General features: G+C 41.3%; 1 protein-coding gene across 4 annotated transcripts in view; it reads left to right on the top strand.

Moving 5' to 3' along the window:
* The window catches only part of MYO5A (myosin VA), a 158,258-nt gene that overhangs the window by 77,416 nt on the left and 58,820 nt on the right, over positions 1-22,022 (top strand). For all 4 annotated transcript variants that reach the window (XM_067471328.1, XM_067471329.1, XM_067471326.1 and 1 more), the window contains exons 6-14: positions 780-923; positions 2,668-2,749; positions 4,797-4,904; positions 7,020-7,126; positions 8,544-8,809; positions 9,073-9,154; positions 13,273-13,413; positions 16,712-16,837; positions 19,020-19,103. In XM_067471328.1, coding sequence (XP_067327429.1) covers positions 780-923; positions 2,668-2,749; positions 4,797-4,904; positions 7,020-7,126; positions 8,544-8,809; positions 9,073-9,154; positions 13,273-13,413; positions 16,712-16,837; positions 19,020-19,103 — 1,140 coding nt within the window. The remainder of the gene's footprint in view (positions 1-779; positions 924-2,667; positions 2,750-4,796; positions 4,905-7,019; positions 7,127-8,543; positions 8,810-9,072; positions 9,155-13,272; positions 13,414-16,711; positions 16,838-19,019; positions 19,104-22,022) is intronic.

Consider the following 22,022-nt stretch of genomic DNA (forward strand, 5'->3'; position numbering starts at 1 on the left):
GTAGCTATGTGCCGAGTATAATGTATTCCTGTGTGAAAGAGTTAACTGAACCATGGAGGGAACGGCATTCCTAGAGAGGTCATGAATCAAGTGTATAGAATAAATGGACCTCATACGTCACTCTGGAATGCAAGAGGTGTGGACTAGTACTGATAACAGTTAGTGTGTTCGCAATGTTACAGTTAGATGGTAAAGAAGCAAGTTTACGATGTGCTGAGTGTTAAGTAGCTTCTAATGTATATAGCTGTAAAATAAAATAGTTTATAGCCTAAGGTGGCTGTGATTGATCTGTTACTGCCTTGCTGTGCTGCCGATGTCACTGACAATTGTGTGGAAAAATAATTAGTGGGAGTTAAAGAGCACATTCTAAAGATTATTTCTGTGTTTGATTTATTAAAATATTCTCATCCAAACCCAGTAACAAAGATGGAGGCATTACTTTTCATTCAACCCTTGTAGATGTATCAAAATGTTTATCTGTATCTTAATATTTGCACTCCTTAATTAGGAGCACAAGTCTTTGCATGTCTATTCATATGGAAACCCTACGAAGTTCAATGTGAATTCCTTCCAGTTGTATACGATTGTGACCTTCAAGTTATTTTAATGAATTTGTTTGCTCGATTAATAGCAAAATAACACAGCCTGAGTGAAAATCCATGCTTGCAGGGATCGTATTACTAATTTGCCATTTTGCAGTTTCAGGGAACACTTCGTAAAAGTTATTGCTGGCTTCTGAAGACTGTTCAACCTTTTCTGTGTTCTTTCTCCTCCCGCAGTCCATTGGGAATGCCAAAACCACACGGAATGATAACAGCAGTCGCTTTGGGAAGTACATTGAGATAGGTTTCGATAAGCGGTATCGAATTACTGGCGCTAACATGAGAACGTACCTCCTAGAAAAGTCAAGAGTGGTCTTCCAGGTAAAATGAATATAAGCTTAGCTTCTATAGTCCTGTATAAGGTGAAAATGTATGACCTTGCTGGCCTTTTGCAAGGTCTCAGTGGGAAAACAACTGTCTGGTTGCTCCTGACATGATAAATAAATAAGTGGGAAAACAGTGGTGGTGGTGGCAGCATGGTGCTTCCATCTCTCCTTGGAAAGAATCTGAGAAGCCTTGTGCTGAGCTCCCAAATTTTCCCGTAGAGCGGTCCTGCACAACATGAAGCCCTCCAGTGTTTTGGACTTCAACTCCCAGAATTCCTTCCTGACCATTGAACAACCTGGCTAAGACTTCTAGGAACTGGAAGCCCAAATACCCGGAGGGCCGCAGGTTATGCAGGCCTGCCTTAGAGTTATTTATTATTCATTTATTTCTGACATTTACATTCTGCCCTTCTCACCCGGAAGGGGACTCAGAGCGGCTTACAAGTTATATGTACATACAATATATTATATCATTAACATAACACGATACTAATATTACATATTACTATATTGTACTATACCACTACATGTTTTTTTATATCTATATATATATATGTGTGTGTGTGTGTGTGTATGTATGTGTATGTAATGTTCGTTTGTGGGATTAACATAACTGAAAAACCACTGGGCAAATTGACACCAAAATTGGACACAATACACCTATCAGGTCAACGAGTGACCATTACCCCTAAAACACACACAAAAAAACCCCTGCCGAACAGACTTTAAAACCCCCCCAAAAAACTATGTATACATATACACATACAGTCATATACATATACACAGGCATACATACATACAGACACACACACATATATATATATACGCTAGCACACACAAATATACACATATACACACATACATATACACCTACACACATATACATACACACATATATGCATATATACAAGCACACACATAATACACAATATACATATGCACATGCACACATACATACATACAGACACACAAATATACACATATACACACATACATGTATACCTACACACATATACATATACGGATACATATACACACATATACACACAAGCACATACATATACACAATATACATATACACATATAAACACAGAAATATACATATACATACAAACACACACACACAAATATGCACATATACAAACACATACATGCACACATATATACACACATTTATGCATATACACAAGCACACACATATACACAATATACATATACACATTTAAACACAGAAATACACAAATACACATATACATACACACATATATACACACAAAATACATATACACAGACTGGGCCACAGCAACGCGTGGCAGGGGACAGCTAGTATATTATATTATATTATATTACATTATATTTATTATTAGAATAGCACAGGAGACTAGATGGAACTGTCCCTTGGCCTCCCCTCTCTTCACTCTGGCCCAGAGCGGCAGTTGTTTTATTGCTATTGTTTTAACTCTGTATGTATTTATGATTTTATACTGTGTTATTGATTTGTGGCATCGAATTACTGCCTTTGTTAGCCGCTCTGAGCCCCCCCCCCCCCGGGGGGGGGGGGGGTTGAGAAGGGCAGGGTAAAAATGCTGTAAATAAAATAAATAAAAATAAATGTGATGCAGTTGTTTGTTCTCTGTTATTCCAGGGGTAAGATTGCAGACTTTGACTAAACTTTGGGAGAAGTCATTACATATCGAATCTGTCCTTAATGTTTTATCTCTTCTTTGTTTGTATTAAAGGCCGACGAAGAGAGAAATTACCATATCTTTTATCAGCTTTGCGCTTCTGCAGCATCGCCGGAATTTAAAACGTTGCGGTTAGGTATGGATTTGCATTTGCATTTGGATCTATCGCATTATATTGCCGCCATAGCATGCACCAAAATATTACATTGTGATTTGCATCTATTATGGAATGACTCTTCCATAATAGATACAGGAAAATTGCATTCAAAGCACTCCCGACAGATGGCCTCTGTTTGAAAGCTTCCAAAGAAGGAGCCTCCACCACGCTCTGGGGCAGAGAGTTCCACTGCTGAACAGCTCTCACAGTCATAGAATTATAGAATCCTAGAGTTGGAAGAGACCTCGTGGGCCATCCAGTCCAACCCCTTTCTGCCAAGAAGCAGGAAAATTGTATTCAAAACATCCCCGACAGATGGCCATCCATCATCTGTTTAAAAGCTTCCAAAGAAGGAGCCTACACCACACTCTGGGGCAGACAGTTCCACTGCTGAACAGCTCTCACAGTCATAGAATTATAGAATCCTAGAGTTGGAAGAGACCTCATGGGCCATCCAGTCCAACCCCTTTCTGCCAAGAAGCAGGAAAATTGTATTCAAAACACCCCCGACAGATGGCCATCCAGCCTCTGCTTCAAAGCTTCCAAAGTAGGAGCCTCCATCACACTCTGGGGCAGAGAGTTCCACTACTGAACAGCTCTCACAGTCAGGAAGTTCTTCCTTATGTTCAGATGGAATCTCCTTTCCTGTAGTTTGTATCCTTTGTTAAAGGATAAACACCCCCACCCCCTAGATAGCCTTTGGAGGCATTTTTGTGGGTGTGGGTGTGGGTGTGGGTGGGTGTGTCTTGGGAGGTATGGCAGAAGATTCAGTCCTCCACCTTCTAGGACAGTGTTTCTCAATCTTCCTAATGACATGGTGGATGCTCCCTCTTTGGAAGCTTTTAAACAGAGGCTGGATGGCCATCTGTGGGGGGTGCTTTGAATGCAATTTTCCTGCTTCTTGGCAGAATGGAGTTGGTACTGGATGGCCCATGAGGTCTCTTCCAGCTCTATGATTCTATGACCCCTTAATACAGTTCCATATGATGTGGTGATCCCCAACCATAAATTTATTATCATTGCTTCTTCATAACTGTAATTTTGCTACTGTTATGAATCATCATGTAAATATCTGATATGCAGGATGTATTCACTGGACCAAATTTGGCACAAATACCCAATACGCCCAAATTTGAATACTGGTGGGGTTGCAGGGGGGGGGGGGTTGATTTTGTCATTTGGGAGTTGTAGTTGCTGGGATTTATAGCTCACCTACAATCAAAGAGCATTCTGAACTCCACCAACGATAGAATTGGGCCAAACTTCCCACACAGAACCCCCATGACCAACAGAAAATACTTCAAGGGTTTAGTGGACATTAACCTTGAGTTTTGGAGTTGTAGTTCACCTACATCCATTGTTTTAGCCCTACTGAGGACAAAAAAAATGATGGATCTGGATCAAACTTGCCATGAATACTCAGTATGCCCAAATGTGAGCACTGGTGGAGTTTGGGGAAAATACACTTTGGCATTTGGGAGTTGTATAGTTGTTGGGATTTATAGTTCACCTACAATCAAAGGGCATTCTGAACTCCACCAATGATACAATTGGGCCAAACTTCCCACACACGGACCCTCCATGACCAACAGAAAATATTGGAATGGTTTGTTGGGCATTGACCTTGAATTTTGGAGTTGTAGTTCACCTACATCCAGAAAGCACTGTGGACTCAAACAGTGATGGATCTGGACCAAACTTGGCACAAATACTCAATATGCCCAAATGTGAACACTGGTGGGGTTTGGGGAAAATACACTTTGACATTTGGGAGTTGTAGTTGCTGGGATTTATAGTTCCCCTACAATCAAAGAGCATTTTGAACCCCACGAATGATAGAATTGGGCCAAACTTCCCACACAGAATCCTCATGACCAACAGAAAATACTGTGCTTTTTGGCCTTTGCCGACCCCTCTGGCACCGCCTATGTGACCCCCCCGGGGGTCCCGACCTCCAGGTTGAGAAACACTGTTCTAGGATGTATTTTTTTAATGTGACAATGGTTCTGTTCTATTTCTTAAACAGGGAATGCAGACTATTTTCATTATACAAAGCAAGGTGGCAGCCCAGTGATCGATGGTGTTGATGATGCAAAGGAGATGACAAACACGAGGCGTGCGTGCACATTGTTAGGTAAGTCCCAGAAATTTCAGGAGCACATGTTTTGCTTCAGGGTTTGATGTTGCTAAACCATTTACAGCTTGCATGGGCAACCTTTGGCCCTCCAGGTGTTTTGGACTTCAACTCCCACAATTCCTAACAGCCGGTAGGCTGTTAGGAATTGTGGGAGTTGAAATCCAAAACACCTGGAGGGCCAAAGTTTGCATATGCCTAGCTTAGATAGTTCACAATTCCCGATAGCTTACTGACTGGGTTACTCTGAGTTTTCCAGGCTCTATCATCATGTTCCAGAAGCATTCTCTCCTGGCGTTTCTCCCACATCTATGGCAGGCATCATCAGAGGTTGAGGGGTCTGTTGGAAACTAGGCAAGTGAGACTTACATATCTGTGGAATGTCTAGGATGGGAGAAAGAACTCTTGTGTGCTGGAGGCAGGTGTGAATGTCGCAATTGGTCAGCTTGATTGCCATCAAATGGCCTTGCAGCTTCAAAACTTTGCTGGTTGTTGCCTGGGGATCCTTTGTTGAGAGGTGTTAGCTGGCACATATTGATTGTTGTCTGGAATTCCCCTGCTTTTTGAGTTTGCTCTTTATTTGCTGCCCTAATTGAACTCCCTCTGTCAGCTCCAGCTCCCCATGCGAGGACGCAAGAGAAGCCTGTGAAACAGCAAAACATCCCGGTGTCCCCTGGGTAACATCCTTGCAGACAGCCAGTTCTCTCACACCAGAAGTGAACTGCAGTTTCTCAAGTTGCTCCTGACAAAATTGCACCGGGATTGTGGTGCCACTGGCTGGGAGTCAGCTGCATTAAGATCACAACTGATTGAAAGGTCATGAATTCGAAGCCAGCCCAGGTTGGAGTGAACTTCCGACCAAAATTGTGTAGCTTGTTGCCGACCTTTGCAGCCTGAAAGACAGTTGCATCTGTCAAGTAGGAAATTTAGGTACCACTTATGTGGAGAAGCTAATTTAACTGATTTAGGAGGCCATAAAAATCTCCAGGAAGTATGCAAAGAATGAGGAAATACTTCATCAGTGTCACAAACGGACAGTGAAGGGACATCTGCCCTGGTGGCCAGAATACCCTCATGAAAAGCTGGAATGTTAGACCCGTCGCAAACTAGCCTCCTGCGGGAGCAAACTGTGCCAGCATGTCCCTGACGTCATGAGACTGCGCCTCTCTCTCCGCCCCTTTCTCCGCCTCTTTCTCCATGCCAGAGTGGTTTTTCCTTTGCTAGGGCACCATTGCCAGCATACTCTCGTTGTTGAATTCTGCCAACAGGCACCATGGTGTGCTGGTTGTTAGCCGCCCTGAGTCCCTCTGCGGAGGTCGAGATAGGACGGAATGCAAATATCCGAAATAATAATAATAATAATAATAATAATTGCAAAGACTGTGGCACAAGCCAGTCAAGGTGATCCCAGTGGTGATCGGCGCACTGGGTGCAGTGCCTAAAGACCTTGGCCTGCACTTAAACACAATTGGCACTGACAAAATTACCATCTGCCAACTGCAGAAGGCCACCTTACTGGGATCTGCATGTATTAATCGCTGATACATCACACAGTCCTAGACACTTGGGAAGTGTCTGATGTGTGATCCATTACAACAGCCAGCAGAGTGTCTGCTGTGGACTCATCTTATTGTATTTCAAATAATAATAATAATATTAATATTAATAATAATAATAATTTATTTTTTATTTATTTTTTAAATTTAATTTTTAAATTTAATTTTTTTAAAAAAAGTGTGGTGATGGGCACACTGAGTGCAGTGCCTAAAGACCTTGGCCTGCACTTAAACACAATTGGTGCTGACAAAATTGCCAGCTGGGATCTGCACGCATTATTCGCCAATACATCACACAGTCTTAGATGCTTGGGAAGTGTCCAACGTGTGATCCAATTCAACAGCCAGCTCAGTGTCTGCTGTGGACTCATCTTGTTGTGTTTCAAATAATAATAATAATAATAATAATAATAATAATAATAAACCCATTGTGCCATCGCGGCTCCTGAGATATATGTTGGAGGTGGCACACCCCTCACTCTGTGTCATCTTTGCAATGAGCTTGCTCTGCATGCTTCTTCTTTTTATCTTAACACGTGGAATCTTTTGTTTGTGACAGGGATTGTTGATTCCTGCCAGATGGGAATTTTTCAAATCCTTGCTGCTATTCTTCACCTGGGCAATGTCGCGTTCCAGTCTCGCGATTCCGACAGCTGCGTAATACCAGTAAGTCTCAAATAAGTTTAAGGATTCTCTTCTGCTGTAGCATTTCTTCCTTGTTTATTATTGCTTTTTTGGAATAGTTGCAGAGCAAAGATGCAAACAGTTTCCATTTCCTTGTTGCTTTTGCCTTTTTCCTTTTGGATCTCGGGGTCAAGTCACTTTTCACCCTTTTCTCTTCAAAGTGATTGGTTTGAATTCAGAATTGACATCATGTATTTTTGGAAAGACCATCTAGAAAGCGCAACAAATTTGTGGTCTGATGGCCGGAAAACAACAATCTTGTGATACTTCAGGAAGCTGTGGAGACATTGTGTCCTCTAGTTGTGAGAAAAATGGGTCTCGACTAAGTCCAAAAACCAACCATGCATAAAGTCATCCGGTTCCCAAGGATTCCACAAAGACATGAGATCAGTGTTCAGAAATAAAGACAACTGTAATGATGTCAACCCTTTTACATACGAGGGTTGAATGAAAAGTAATGCCTCCACCTTCATAACTCCTCAACAGATGGCAGTAATAGTATGCGGCAGGTACTGGCTTGTTCAGTAGACTCTCCTCTACAGTTCCATTTTGGCAGGAAGCCTTAGCATTGAACAGTTGTGTTGTTAAAATGTGAAGTATGGAACCCTGCACAGACGGTCAATGAGACTTAAGCAACGTATGCGGCTGGTACTGGCTTGTTCAGTAGACTCTCCTCTACAGTTCCATTTTGGCAGGAAGTCTTATCATTGAACAGTTGTGTTGTTTACATGCAAAGTATGGAACCCTGAGCAGACGGTCGGTCAATGTGACTTAAGCAACGTGAAGTCATTGAATTCTTGGCAGCAGAAGGTGTCACCCCAAAAGAGATGCATCAGAGCATGCAAGCTGTTTGCGGTGATTGTGTTGATGTGAGTGCTGTGTGTCGTTGGGTGAGTAAGTTTAAAGATGTTGAAGTGACACCTTTTGCTGCCAAGAATTCAATGACTGCACTTTGCTTAAGTCACATTGACCGACCGTATGCACAGGGTTCCATACTTCAACTTTAACAACACAACTGTTCAATGCTAAGACTTCTCGTCAAAATGGAACTGTAGAGGAGGGTCTACTGAACAAGCCAGTACCTGCTGCATACATTGCTTAAGTCGCATTGACCGACTGTCTGCGAAGGGTTCCATACTTCGCACTTTAACAACACAACTGTTCAATGCCAAGGCTTCCCACCAAAATGGAACTGTAGAAGAGAGTCTACTAAACAAGCATACCAGGACTGCCATCTGTTCAGGAGTTACAAAGGTGGAGGCATAACTTTTCATTCAATTCTCATACATTCTCTATGCAAACTCAAATCTAAGCTATGACTGAGGGCTCTTTGCCCAAATGGTGGTGTGAAGCAGGTGATGGCGAATATTGTTTTGAAAGGCGTTTGTTGTCGTTGTAGCCGAAACACGAACCTCTCAAGATTTTCTGCGAGCTCATGGGAGTGGAGTATGACCAAATGGCTCACTGGCTCTGCCATAAGAAACTCGCCACTGCCACAGAGACGTACATCAAGCCGATTTCCAAGCTGCAAGCCATCAATGGCAGGGATGCTCTTGCCAAACACATCTATGCCAATCTCTTTAACTGGATTGTCGATCACGTGAACAAAGCCCTCCATTCTCCCATGAAACAGCATTCGTTTATTGGTGTGCTGGACATTTACGGGTGAGTTTTTTCTATCTGTGTTCCTTGATATTTGACACGATAAAGTGAGTGGTAATGCAAATTTTATTAAACCTTTACAAGCTAAGTAGATGCAGGGAACGCTGTGGATGGAGCGTGGAGTGTATCTGGATTTCAGGAAGGCCTTCCTTTGACAAGGTCCCCCATGACCTGGCAAGGAAACTAGTAATGGCATCCTGAAGTTACTACGCTTTTATGTCTTGCCCTATGTAGACATAAAGATGCCAACTGTCCATTTTTTTCAGGTTTGAAACATTTGAGATCAACAGCTTTGAACAGTTTTGTATCAACTATGCCAATGAGAAACTGCAGCAACAGTTCAATATGGTAAGAGGGAAAATCCTTTGGGCTTTGCTCTCCCTCAGTGTCCATTCCTCCGGTGATGAACTCTTTATATACGCAAGTAGAATTACCGTATATTCTGGCATATAAGACGACTGGGCGTATAAGACGACCCCCAACTTTTCCAGTTAAAATATAGAGTTTGGGATATACTCGCCGTATAAGACTACCCCTCTTCCAACGCACACCAAATAAAAATTTAAAAACATCAGATTTGATTTCAATATGGTAATTTCCCTATTACTGTACCTCTGTTGTGACTGTCGCACCTCAGAGTAGAACCACCTTGCTTACGACACCAATGAACATACCAGCAGATGTCTTTATAGTTTTATTAAAAGAAAAGATAAAAAATTCAAAAAGCAAAAGTATATTTCAAAAGATCAATCCAAGATAACATAGGCAAACAAGATCCATGAAGGCATAGGCAAGGCAAGGTCCCATGAGAACATGACGAAGTCCTGAAACATGAGCATGAAAAGCTGCAAGGTAAATCCAAAGTCTCTTGGTTGAAGTGAGAAGTTGCTCTGACACTGAGGCACATTCAAACAGTCTGTTTAATACTCTTGGGCCAGCATGAAGGCGTTGCTATGGCCTTGGGCCTCTCTCTCTTGCCTCCCTGACACTCCTTTGCACTTTCAATTCCAAGCGATCAGCCCTATCTAAACCGCCAGCCCCATCGAGGTCAAATCCCTCGTTAGCTGGCTCAGAACAATCCTCCCTTTCTGCATCAGGTACCAGGCTCTCACTCTCAGTAGTATCACTTTCCCCAGCGTAAACCCTTGCTGTGGGAAACAACTGAACTCCTGCCCTCTGGTCCTGGTCTTCCTCGTTTAACACAGGAACATCCTTGTGTTGCATCTGACTGTGAATCTGAGTCTCATCATCCCCAGAATCATTGACACCATTACAGTGACTCAGCTGGAACCACAGACACAGACTGATAGTGTTGTGACTCGGATGGGGTCTCAGAGTGACTCTGACGAGGATGATGGGATTCAGGTTCACAATCAGGTTCAAAATGCTCCTGTTGAAGACAAAGAGGAACAGGGTGTGCAAGTTCAGTTTCCCACAGCAGGGAGTGATGTTTTTGATACTGAAACTAGCCAGGTGGAAATTGAACTCAGAAAAGGAGGACAGTTCTCAGCCTGATAGTAGGCAGGAAGGCAACCAGTCTGACACTAAAGAGCAGCCTGACCTTGATGAAATGGGCATCTTAGATCGGGCTGACCGTTTGGAAATCAGAGTGTGAGAATAGCCAACAAGAAGGAGGTCAGAGGCCAAAGAAATGCTTTCATGTATTGCAAAGGGTATTAAGCAGTGTGTTTGAAAACAAACCTTTGTCAGAGCAACTTCTCGCTCAACCAAGCAGTTTGCGCTCGTCTGCCTGGATTATCTTACAGTTCTTGTGTCCATGGTCTTGGGATTTTGTCATGTTCTCATGGGACTTTGTCTCGTTGGTGCCTCTTGGAATCCTGCTTTATAGTGCTATGTTTTATTGATCTTTGGAACATTACTTGCTTTTTTAAACTTTTCATCTTTTATTTTTTAATAAACTACAAAGGCTTCATTCTGTTTGCAGTTCTGGTGATTTCAGCAAGGTAAATTTATTCTGAGGTGCAACAACCTCCTTCTATGCCTCTCAGATTTCGCACATGTGCACTTACAGCACTTCACTGCAGTCTTCACAAGCAGGATCTGAGAGGCAGAGGAGGAGGTACGGTAATAGGACACAAGGGCGGGCCAGACAGGTAAAAGAGGTGTGTTTTCCTGGGCCCAGAGCCACTCTATCTCTTTTTCCCATACCCTGGGCGCCCCAGACGCCTGCAGCTTGCTCTGCCCTTCACTTACACCTTCCCAGTGAGGCGCCCCTTCCCCTCCCCATTGGGACCGCATTAAGTCCACAAATCCTGATGAATGGATTTTCTTCTACCATATGTTGTAGCTCAGCAGGAGCCTCAGGAAGAGCTGGAAGAGGATGATGGGTTTCAGATTCCTGAACATGTTCCTATTGTTGATACAGACAATGTTGATGCTGATGCTGAAAATGAGGAGTTCCAGTTTCCCATGGGAAGGGATGTTGTCTTAGAAGATGTTTCTGATCTTAGTGAGACTTCACAGGTGCAGGCGGAGGAGGCGAGTCAGCCTGGCAGCAGCTCTCTGCCTGTCTATTCTGTTAATTCCCAGCTCCAGGATAATGAGTTATTCGACCTTGAAGGCTCTGTAGATTTAGATAGGCAGGATCACTTGCAATTCAGGGTTCGCCGTAGTACAAGGCTTGCAAACAAGAGAGAGGTTAGAGGTCAGAGGATGCTTTCATGTTGGGAAAGTATATTTAGTGTGCTGATTGAAGGCAACCTTTTGTAAGTGCAACTTCAGCGAACACCCTGATAACTTCTTTGGATTGCCTGGGCTTTTAGGCCATGCTTTTGGCTTCTTGGGACTTTGATGTGGATCTTGGCTTCTTGGGACTCTGTCATGCTGCCATGGAATCTTGTTTAATCAATGCTTATGGATTATGCTTCATGTTATTTGCCTTGGACTTTGGAAACTCTGCCTTTGCATTTAAGACCCTGTTGGACTATTGAACTCTTGCAACTTTGCTTTTATGTTTAAGACTTTGCCTTTTCTTTAATAAACTACAAAAGCTACAGCCTTGGTGTATGTGGTGTTCTGAGCAAGGTGAATCTACCCTGAGGTGCGACACCGTACTTGTACAGTGTTGCCCTTAATGCTTTCATACAGTTGCTGCATAAGGCAGGGATGCAGCCACTGCTATTTTTACCCCCCCCCCCCCCCCCAATATGCAGCAACCACAGATTCTCCAATCAGGATTGGAAGTTTCAGCACCCGCTCTATAAGACTACTCCCAGCGTATAAGACTCCCGCATATAAGACGACTCCTATGCATAAGGCACTCCCGCGTATAAGACAACCCCTAACTTTTGAGAAGGTTTTCTTGGGTTAAAAAGTAGTCTTATACGCCTGAATATACGGTACATTACCTTGCCTGCTGTTCCCTCCTTGCCTTCTTTCCCAGAAGATTGCCTGACAATTTTTTTATTGTCATTTACTGCATGCAGATTCTATGATAAACCTGCATGCAAGATATATGTGTCCCTCCTTGAGTCGCCTTCGGACTTGAGAAAGGCGGGATAGAAATATGTATATAAATAAAAATGTCATGTTTGTTTGTGGGATTAACAGAACTCAAAAACCACTTGGGGAATTGACACCAAATTTGGACAATATACACCTAACAACCCAGTGTATGTCCTTCACTCATAAAACACTGAAAAACACAGCAGAAGGGACTTGAAAAGCCCTAAAACCCTAAATGACGAAAAGTTAAATGACAATACAGAAAAAAGGAAGAAAGAGGGAAGGAAGGGAAGAAAAAAAAGAAAGAAAGAAAGAAAGAAAAAAGAAAGAGGGAGGGAGAGAGGGAGAGAAGGAAAGGGAGAAGGAAGCATGGAAGCAAAGAGAGAAGGAAGGAAAGAGGTAGAGAAGGAAGAGAGAAAGAGGGAGGGAAAGAAAAAGGGGAAAGGAAGAAGAGAAGGAAAGAAAAAAGGGAAAGAAGGAAGGAAAGAGGGAGCAAAGGAAGGGGGGAAGATGTAGAGAAAGAGGGAGGGAAGGAAAGAGAAGGAAGAGAAGAGAGACAGAAGAGAAAGAAAAGGGGGGAAAGAAGGAAAGAGATAGAGGAGGAAAGAAGGAAGAAGAAAAGGAAAGATGTGAAGAAAGGAAGGAAAGAGGGAGTGAAGGAAGGAATGAAAGAAGGAGAGAAAGAGGGAAGGTTGGCCACAGCAACGTGTGGCGGATACAGCTAGTCATAAATAAATAAATATTTCAATTCTTAATCTTTGCACAGGACTTCAGAAATATTAGTATAATTTTTCAGCCATTGTTTTTTGTATCCCTTGGAATAGCTGAGTTTCCAGTCACAGAAACCAGCTTTTGTAGCTGACTATTGTGAACAGATTGTCCACTCGTGTGTCTATCTAGTAAATTCTTGGGTTTGATTTTGTGTGTAATTTACATTAACGTAGCAAGCAAGTTCCAATGTTTTTATGGTAATAATTTCAGTTTCCCCTCCTATCCTTTAGCATGTATTTAAGCTAGAGCAAGAAGAATATATGAGGGAAGAAATTCCATGGACCTTGATTGATTTCTATGACAATCAGCCCTGCATTAACCTCATTGAGGCCAAATTGGGAATTCTGGATTTATTAGATGAAGAATGTAAGGTAAGAGTTCGAATGATCTAAATGCTGTGTTCCATGGGTTGCTGTGAGTTTTCTGGGCTGTATGGCCATGTTGCAGAAGCATTCTCTCCTGATGTTTCTCCCACATCTATGGTAGGCATCCTCAGAAGTTGTGAGGTGTGTTGGAAACGAGGCAAGTGGGGTTTATATATCTGTGGAAAATGTCCAGGGTGGGAAAAAGAACTCTGAACTGTTTGAAGCAAGTGTGAATGTTGCCATTGGCCACCTTGATTAGCATTGAATGGCCTTGCAGCTTCAAAACCTAGCTATTTCCTGCCTAGGACAATCCTTTGTTGAAAGATTGTAGCTGGCCCTGGTTGTTTCCTGTCTGGAATTCCCCACCCTGGACATTCCACAGATATATAAACACCACTTGCCTAGTTTTGAACAGACCTCACAATCTCTGAGGATGCCTCTCATAGATGTGGGCAAAACGTCCGGAGAGAATGCTTCTGGAACATGGCCATACAGCCTGGAAAATTCACAGCAACCCAGTGATTCCAGCCATGAAAGCCTTGTATTCCATGGTTTGTTGGTCTTCCATTCTCCACTGTCTGGGAATGGGGAACGTCAAGGTTGTCTGGAATGTTAGCATTTGAATTTTGCATGTATTATCAGTTATATGGTTGTAAAAACATTTCTATTTGCTGACCCTCCATTTTGCCATCTTTCAGTGCGCTTGTCCACAATCATAACTTTTTGTGGGGCGCATTAATATTGTTTATTCCTTTCACTTGACTGATTATAATATTGTTAAATGAATGCATGGTTGGATATACAATTGAGCTTTTCTTCAACTTCAGTGGGGTTTTTTTGTTGACAATCTCAGTGGGTACACTGTATTGGGACTACCAATTGAGTTCAGATTTAAAAGGTTTCAGCAACAGACTCTATATATCCAGTTCTAGGGAGGGAAAACTCTAGTGGGAGTGACTTTTATATTATTGTCATCTGCTTCAATGTGTTGGATGCAGCCAAAGTGGAATCTGTTATTGGGTAGCATGAAAGATCCTAACTTTTAGTTTTCTGAAATAGATGTATTTTTCCCTGTTTATGTTTTCTCATGAGAGGAAGAAATGTATTGTGCATATCAGTTCAGTCTTAGAACAAGAATGGGGAAGTGCACCCAAGGGGCATTTAGAGATGTATTTATTTACCCAAGTAAAAGGCACAGCCATTTGGGTCCAGCCTCAAAATGGCAAACAAAATAGTCCAATGTGGGCTCAGCAAAACTACGGTGAGGTGGATCTGAAATTGGTTAGGTGGACAAACACAGGGGGTGATTCTCCCCAAGGCTCCCTCCTCTTCATCCTGGAAAGAAGTGACGAGCGGAGTGCCATCATCAGGGCTCCCTCCTGGGCCCGGTCTTGCTCACGATCTTCATTCATGACTTAGATGAAGGTTTAGAAGGCATGATCATCAAGTTTGCAGATAACACCAAATTGGGAGGGAGAGCCAATACTCCAGAGGACAGGAGCAGGAGTCAAAACGATCTTAACAGATTAGAGAGATGATTGGCTGCTCATGGGAGGGAAGAATAGTAGAGGCCAAGATGAAGTCCTTTGTCCACATCATGAGAAGAAAGGAAAGCTTAGAGAAGACAATGATACTGGGGAAAATGGAAGGAAAAAGGAAGTGGGGCTGACCAAGGGCAAGACGGATGATGGTATCCTTGAAGTGACTGGATTGACCTTGAAGGAGTTGGGGGTGGTGACGGCCGACAGGGAGCTCTGGCGTGGACTGGTCCATGAAGCCACAAAGAGTCGGAAACGAGTGAACGAATGAACAACAAAAACACAATGAAGTTCAACAGGTACAAATGATGATGATGATGATGATGATGGTACAAATGATGATGATGATGAAGAAGAAGAAGAAGAAGAAGAAGAACAACAACAACAACAACAACAACTTTATTTTTCTACCCCGCCTTCATCTCCCCGAAGGGACTCGGGGAAGCTTAAATGGGGCCCAAGCCCAGGCAGAATACAATTAAAATAAAACAATAACAATTAAAACAGCATAAAAACAGCGTAAAACAACATAACAAAAACAGTAGACTAATTTTGGAGGGGGGGGGGACACCACATGAACTAGTTAAAGGATAAAGTGGTTTAGTAAGGGCTTGAGAGCAAGACGTGTGAAAAAGATCTTGGAGTCCTTGTGGACAACAAGTTAAGCATGAGCCAACAATGTGATGTGGCGGCAAAAAAAGCCAGTGGGATTTTGGCCTGCATCAAGAGGAGTCTATAGTGTGTAGATCCAGGGAATTCCTGCTCCCCATGCTCTATTCTGCCTTGATCAGACCACACCTGGAATCACACTCTGTCCAGTTCTGGGCAATACAATTTAAGGAAGATATTGACAAGCCGGAATGTGTCCAGAGGAGGGAAACTAAAACGATCAAGGTTCTGGAGAACAAGCCCTATGAGGAGCGGCTTAAAGACCTGGGCATGTTTAGCCTGAAGAAGAGAAGGCTGAGAGGAGACATGATAGCCATGTATAAATACATGAGAGGAAGTCATAGGGAGGAGGGAGAGAACTTGTTTTCTGCTTCCCTGGAGACTAGGACGCAATGGAACAATGGCTTCAAACTACAAGAAAGGAGATTCCACCTGAACATTAGGAAGAACTTCCTGACTGTGAGAGCCATTCAGCAGTGGAACCCTCTGCCAAATTTGTTCCAGTAAATGAAAATCCATCCTGCATACCAGATATTTACATTACGATTCATAACAGTAGCAAAATTACAGTTGTGAAGTAGCAACGAAAATAATTTTATGGTTGGGAGTCACCACAACATGAGAAACTGTATTAAGGGGTCGTAGCATTAGGAAGGTTAAGAAACAGAAGTTGGAGGACTGAATCTCCTGCCATACCTCCCAAGACACAACACACTCTGGGCTCCAAAATGCCTCCAAAGGCTATCTAGGAGGTGGGGGTGTTTATCCTTTAACAAAGGATACAAACTACAAGAAAAGAGATTCCATCTGAACATGAGGAAGAACTTCCTGACTGTGAGAGCCGTTCAGCAGTGGAACTCTCTGTCCTGGAATGTGGTGGAGTCTCCTTCTTTGGAAGCTTTTAAACAGAGGCTGGATGGCCATCTGTCGGGGATGCTTTGAATGCAATTTTCCTGCTTCTTGCTAGAAAAGGGTTGGACTAGATGGCCCACAAGGTCTCTTCCAACGCTAGGATTCTATGATTGACCCTGCCCTATTTTTTGAATGACAGGAATTGTTCAACATGTTCGAAACATCTTAAAATTTCCTTTTCCTAGATGCCGAAAGGTTCAGATAATAGTTGGGCCCAGAAATTATACAATACGCATTTGAACAAGACGCTGCTTTTTGAGAAACCCCGCTTGTCAAACAAGGCCTTTATCATCCAACATTTTGCAGATAAGGTAGGAGTTTTCCTTCTCTTTCAGATCTGGTAAATGGCCTCTCTCATGATCTTGTCCATTGTTGTCTTTGATGCTCAGCAGATAATGTGTGCTTTATCAGATACCAGTTATGAGCTGTTTAAAAGTACTGTATATACTCGAGTATAAGCCTAGTTTTTCAGTCCCCTTTTTAGGCTGAAAAAACTGACCTTGGGTTATACTCGAGTCAAAGTTATTTATTATTTTACTCTATTATTGGCATTATCACATTTGCATTATTTTACTCTATTATTATTTTATTACATTTATTTTACTCTATTTATTATTATTATTATTACATTTATTATTTTACTTTATTATTATGGTTATTACATTTATTATTTTACTCTATTTTTGGCATTATTACATTTGCATTATTTTACTCTATTATTATTTTATTACATTTATTTTACTCTATTTATTTATATTTTTATTACATTTATTATTTTACTTTATTATTATGGTTATTACATTTATTATTTTACTCTATTTTTGGCATTATTACATTTGCATTATTTTACTCTATTATTATTTTATTACATTTATTTTATTCTATTTAGTATTATTAAATTTATTATTTTACTTTATTATTGTTGTTATTACATTCATTATTTTGCTTTCTTTATTATTATTGGAAGGCTACGTAAGCACATTGACACTGAAAAAGGTTAGAATAATGGTTTAATCAAAGTTGGTCAGTCTTATTTTAAATTACAGATTTATGTAAACATTGAAACATTGAAAAATATTTAACCTACTGTTTCCTCAATTAATGTAATTTTATTGGTATCTATATTTATTTTGTATTACCAGTAGCTGCTGCATTTCCCACCCTCGACTTATACTCGAGTCAATAAGTTTTCCCATTTTTGGTTGTAAAATTGGGTGCCTCGGTTTATATTCGGGTTGGCTTATACTTAAGTATATATGGTATTTTCAGAATGTTCTGTGGACTTTTTTTTTTGGTAGCATTTTTTCTGGGGAAGTTTAATTTGAGGTTATCAGTCAGTGACTGAGAATCAAATTAAGACACTTCAGACAATCATTTCTAACTTGGTCACAAGAGATTTGCCAATTTAATTACACAATAAAATGGGGCTATCTGCCGACCGACCTGTAGTCTATTTCAACAAGATGTGTTTTGATCAGGAAAGATGAATCTTTGCCTTTGCATTTGCCCGGGTGAGCGTTCCTGGCTTCATGATATTATTGGACTACATACTGTATATACTCGAGTATAAGCCGAGTTTTTCCAGGTCTGACCCCCCCCCCCCCCCCGGCTTATACTCAAAGTTATTTATCATTTTACTCTGTCATCATTATTATTTTTATTACATTTATTATTTTACTCTATTTATTATTATTGGAAGGATACCTAAGCACGTTTACATTAAAGAAGGTTAGAAAAATGGTTTCATCAGATATGGACAATTTTATCTTGAATTACAGTTTTACGTAAACATTCAAAAACATTTAACGTACCGATGCCTCAATTAATGTAATTTTATTGGTATCTATTTTTATTTTGAATTTCCCACCCTCTACTTATACTCGAGTCAAAGCTATTTATCATTTTACTCTGTCATGATTATTTTTATTACATTTATTATTTTACTCTATTCATTATTATTACATTTATTATTTATTTTATCATAATCCAATACATTTATTATATGTGCTATACATCGTTCGTTTTACAGCTGATACATAATATTGTGTTGAATATTGTATGTCTATTTATTATTATTGCATTGATTATTTTACTCTTATTGTTATTACATTTATTATTTTACTCTATTTATTTGTATTATTAATACATTTACATTATTTTACTCTTATTATTATTATTATTATTATTATTATTATTGCATTTATTATTTTACTCTATTTATTATTATTGTTACGGCTGTTAGAAATTGTGGGAATTGAAGTCCAAAACACCTGGAGGGCCCAAGTGTGCCCATGCCTGTGTTACATGCAGCTTGTCTTGAAAGAAGCAGTTGTATCTTAACCTTCTGTGAAATTAGCAGCTTTTAAAATACGTTTTCTCTAGTTTTCAGAAGTTAGAGAAAGGATTTTTGCTTCCATCCATCTGCTCGTCCTTCTAAGATGGAAGTGCTGGTTGTTCTGGTTGTCTTGTAACCTGACATGTTTCCATTTCCAGGTGGAGTACCAGTGCGAAGGCTTTTTAGAAAAAAACAAAGACACAGTCTATGAAGATCAGATCAAAGTACTCAAATCAAGTAAGGTCAGTATTCAGATTGACCCCGGTTTCCCTGCCCAGTCCTTATTTACCGAAGGATGAGTTGTAGGTCATCTTAGCTTAGTAAATATCATTATCGTTGATTTATTTTTTACTAGCCATCCCCTGCCACACGTTATTGTGGCCCACATGGGGTTTCTGTGTGGGAGGTTTGGCCCAATTCTATTGTTGGTGGGGTTCAGAATGCTCTGTGATTGTAGGTGAACTATAACTCCCAGCAACTACAACTCCCAAATGTCAATATTCTATTTCCCCCAAACTACACCAGTGTTCACATTTGGGCATGTTGAGTATTCGTATAGTGTTTGGTCCAGATCCATCATTGTTTGAGTCCACAGTGATCTCTGGATGCCTCCTCGCTTCGACTGCCAAGGCCGCCCCATATCATGCCTTGCGAGAACTCCATGTTGATTTTTCTTTAGGCCTGTTTCTTCTGCTCTTCTACATGCATTCAAACATTCATTCCTCACATAGCTAACTCTTATATCTAATATTGTCCCGCATGACCGGCCATCTCCCACAGAGGATTGTTAGATCTCTTTTAGAGGACCACAGGGTCACTCTCATAGTGGCAAAATTGGGTTGTTGTAGGTTTTTTTCAGGCTATATGGCCATGTTCTAGAGGCATTCTCTCCTGACGTTTCGCCTGCATCTATGGCAAGCATCCTGTTGGAACTAGGAAAAAGGGGTTTATATATCTGTGGAATGACCAGGGTGGGACAAAGGACTCTTGTCTGCTGGAGCTAGGTGAGAATGTTTCAACTGACACCTTGATTATCATTTGATTGCCTGGCAGTGCCTGGGGCAATCTGTTGTTGAGAGGTGATTAGATGTGCCAGAGTGTTTCCCTTCTGTTGTTTTGCTGCTGTAATTTTAGAGTTTTTCAAAAATACTCTTAGCCAGATTTTGTTCATTTTCATGGTTTCCTCCTTTCTGTTGAAATTGTCCACATGCTTATGGATTTCAATGGCTTTTCTGTGTAGCCTGACATGGTGGTTGTAAGAGTGGTCCAGCATTTCTGTGTTCTCAGATAATATGCTATGTCCAAGTTGGTTCATCAGGTGCTCTGCTATGGCTGACTTCTCTGGTTGAAGTAGACTGATGTCCAGAAGCATTCTCTCCTGACGTTCCCCTTGCATCTATGGCAGGCATCCTCAGAGGTTGTGTGGTCTGTTGGAACTAGGAAAATGGGTTTATATATCTGTGGAATAATGTCCAGGGTGGGAGAAAGAACTCTTGTCTGTTGGAGATAGGTGTGAATGTTGCAATTGAAACTGCAAGGCCAAATAATAATAATAATAATAATAATAATAATAATAATAATAATAATCTTTATTTATACCCCACCACCATCTCCCCAAAGGGGACTCGGAGCGGCTTACATGAGGCCAAGCCCAGCGATACATTACAGAAACATAAAATATAAACAACAAAATAACATTACAATAAAATAAATAAACCAATCAAGTAAAATAAACAGGACAAAGTAACATAATGAAAAATAAAACACAATGGGCGGGCCAAATGCACGACCTAAAATAATAAAATTCTGGATGAGATAGCCGTGAAAGGTGCATTTGTGGGAGAGGAGCTCATAGGGGACTGAACAGTGGAATTAGACTTTCAGTAAGGTGGGGGAAAGTGCAATATGAGGGAAACTGTGTAGGCAAAACAACAGGACTGGAATATATATGAAATGCTAATCAAGGTGGCCAATTGCAACATGCACACCTGCTTCTAATAGACAAGAGTTCTTTCTCCCACCCTGAACATTATTCCACAGATATATAAACCCCACTTATTTAGTTTCCAGCAGACCTCACAACCTCTTAAGATTCCTGCCATAGATGCAGGGGAAACATCAGGAGAAAATGCTTCTGGAACATGGCCACACAGCCCAGAACACTCACAACAACCCAGTGATTCCGGCCGGAAAGCCTTCGACAATATATTAAAGCAGCGTTTCTCAACCTGGGGGTCACGAGGGGGTTTCAGAGAGGTTGCCAAAGTCAATCAGAAAATATATATTCTAATGGACTTAGGAACCCCTTTGGCAGAGAAGGCTGAAAATCTCTCCACCTGTCCTTCTCTTCCTTTCTGGAAATAGATGGCAAATCCCCCCCCCCAAAAGCCCTCCACTGTGATTGGCCAACTTCTCAACCAGCCCTTCAGCTAAGGGGTGGGCTGTTTCTGAGACTCCAAGTGGGGAGGGGAGAGTGTGTGGGGTGGAGGGAGGCTCATGCATGAGCCTTCAAGGCATGGGGGTTCTGTGTGGGAAGTTTGGCCCAATTCTATTATTGGCGGGGTTCAGAATGCTCTTTGATTGTAGGTAAACTATAAATCCCAGCAACTACAACTCCCAAGTGTCAAGGTGTATTTTTCCATTACTCCACCACTGTTCACATTTGGGCATATTGAGGATTCGTGCCAAGTTTGGTCCAGATCTATCATTGTTTGAGTCCATAGTGCTCTCTGGATATCGGTGAACTACAGCTCCAAAACTCAAGGTCAAAGCCCGCCAAACCTTTCCAATGTTTTCTGTTGTTCATGGGAGTTCTGTGTGCCAAGTTTGGTTTAATTCCATCATTGGTGGAGTTCAGAATGCTCTTTGATTGTAGGTTAACTATAAATCCCAGCAACTACAACTCCCAAATGACAAAATCATTTTTTGAGTGATGGTCACTCCTTGGGTTAGTAGCTGTTTTGTGGCCAAATTTGGTGGCAATTTGTTCAGTGGTTTTTGAGTTATGTTAATCTCACAACTGAACATGACATTTTTATTTATATAGATTATTAAATGCTAATCAAGGTGGCCAATGGCAACATTCCCACCTGCCTCAAACAGACAAGAGTTCTTTCTCCCACCCTGGACATTATTCCACAGATATATAAACCCCACTTGGC

This window comes from Anolis sagrei, chromosome 9 (genome assembly GCF_037176765.1).
Source record: "Anolis sagrei isolate rAnoSag1 chromosome 9, rAnoSag1.mat, whole genome shotgun sequence".
NCBI lineage: Eukaryota > Metazoa > Chordata > Lepidosauria > Squamata > Dactyloidae > Anolis > Anolis sagrei.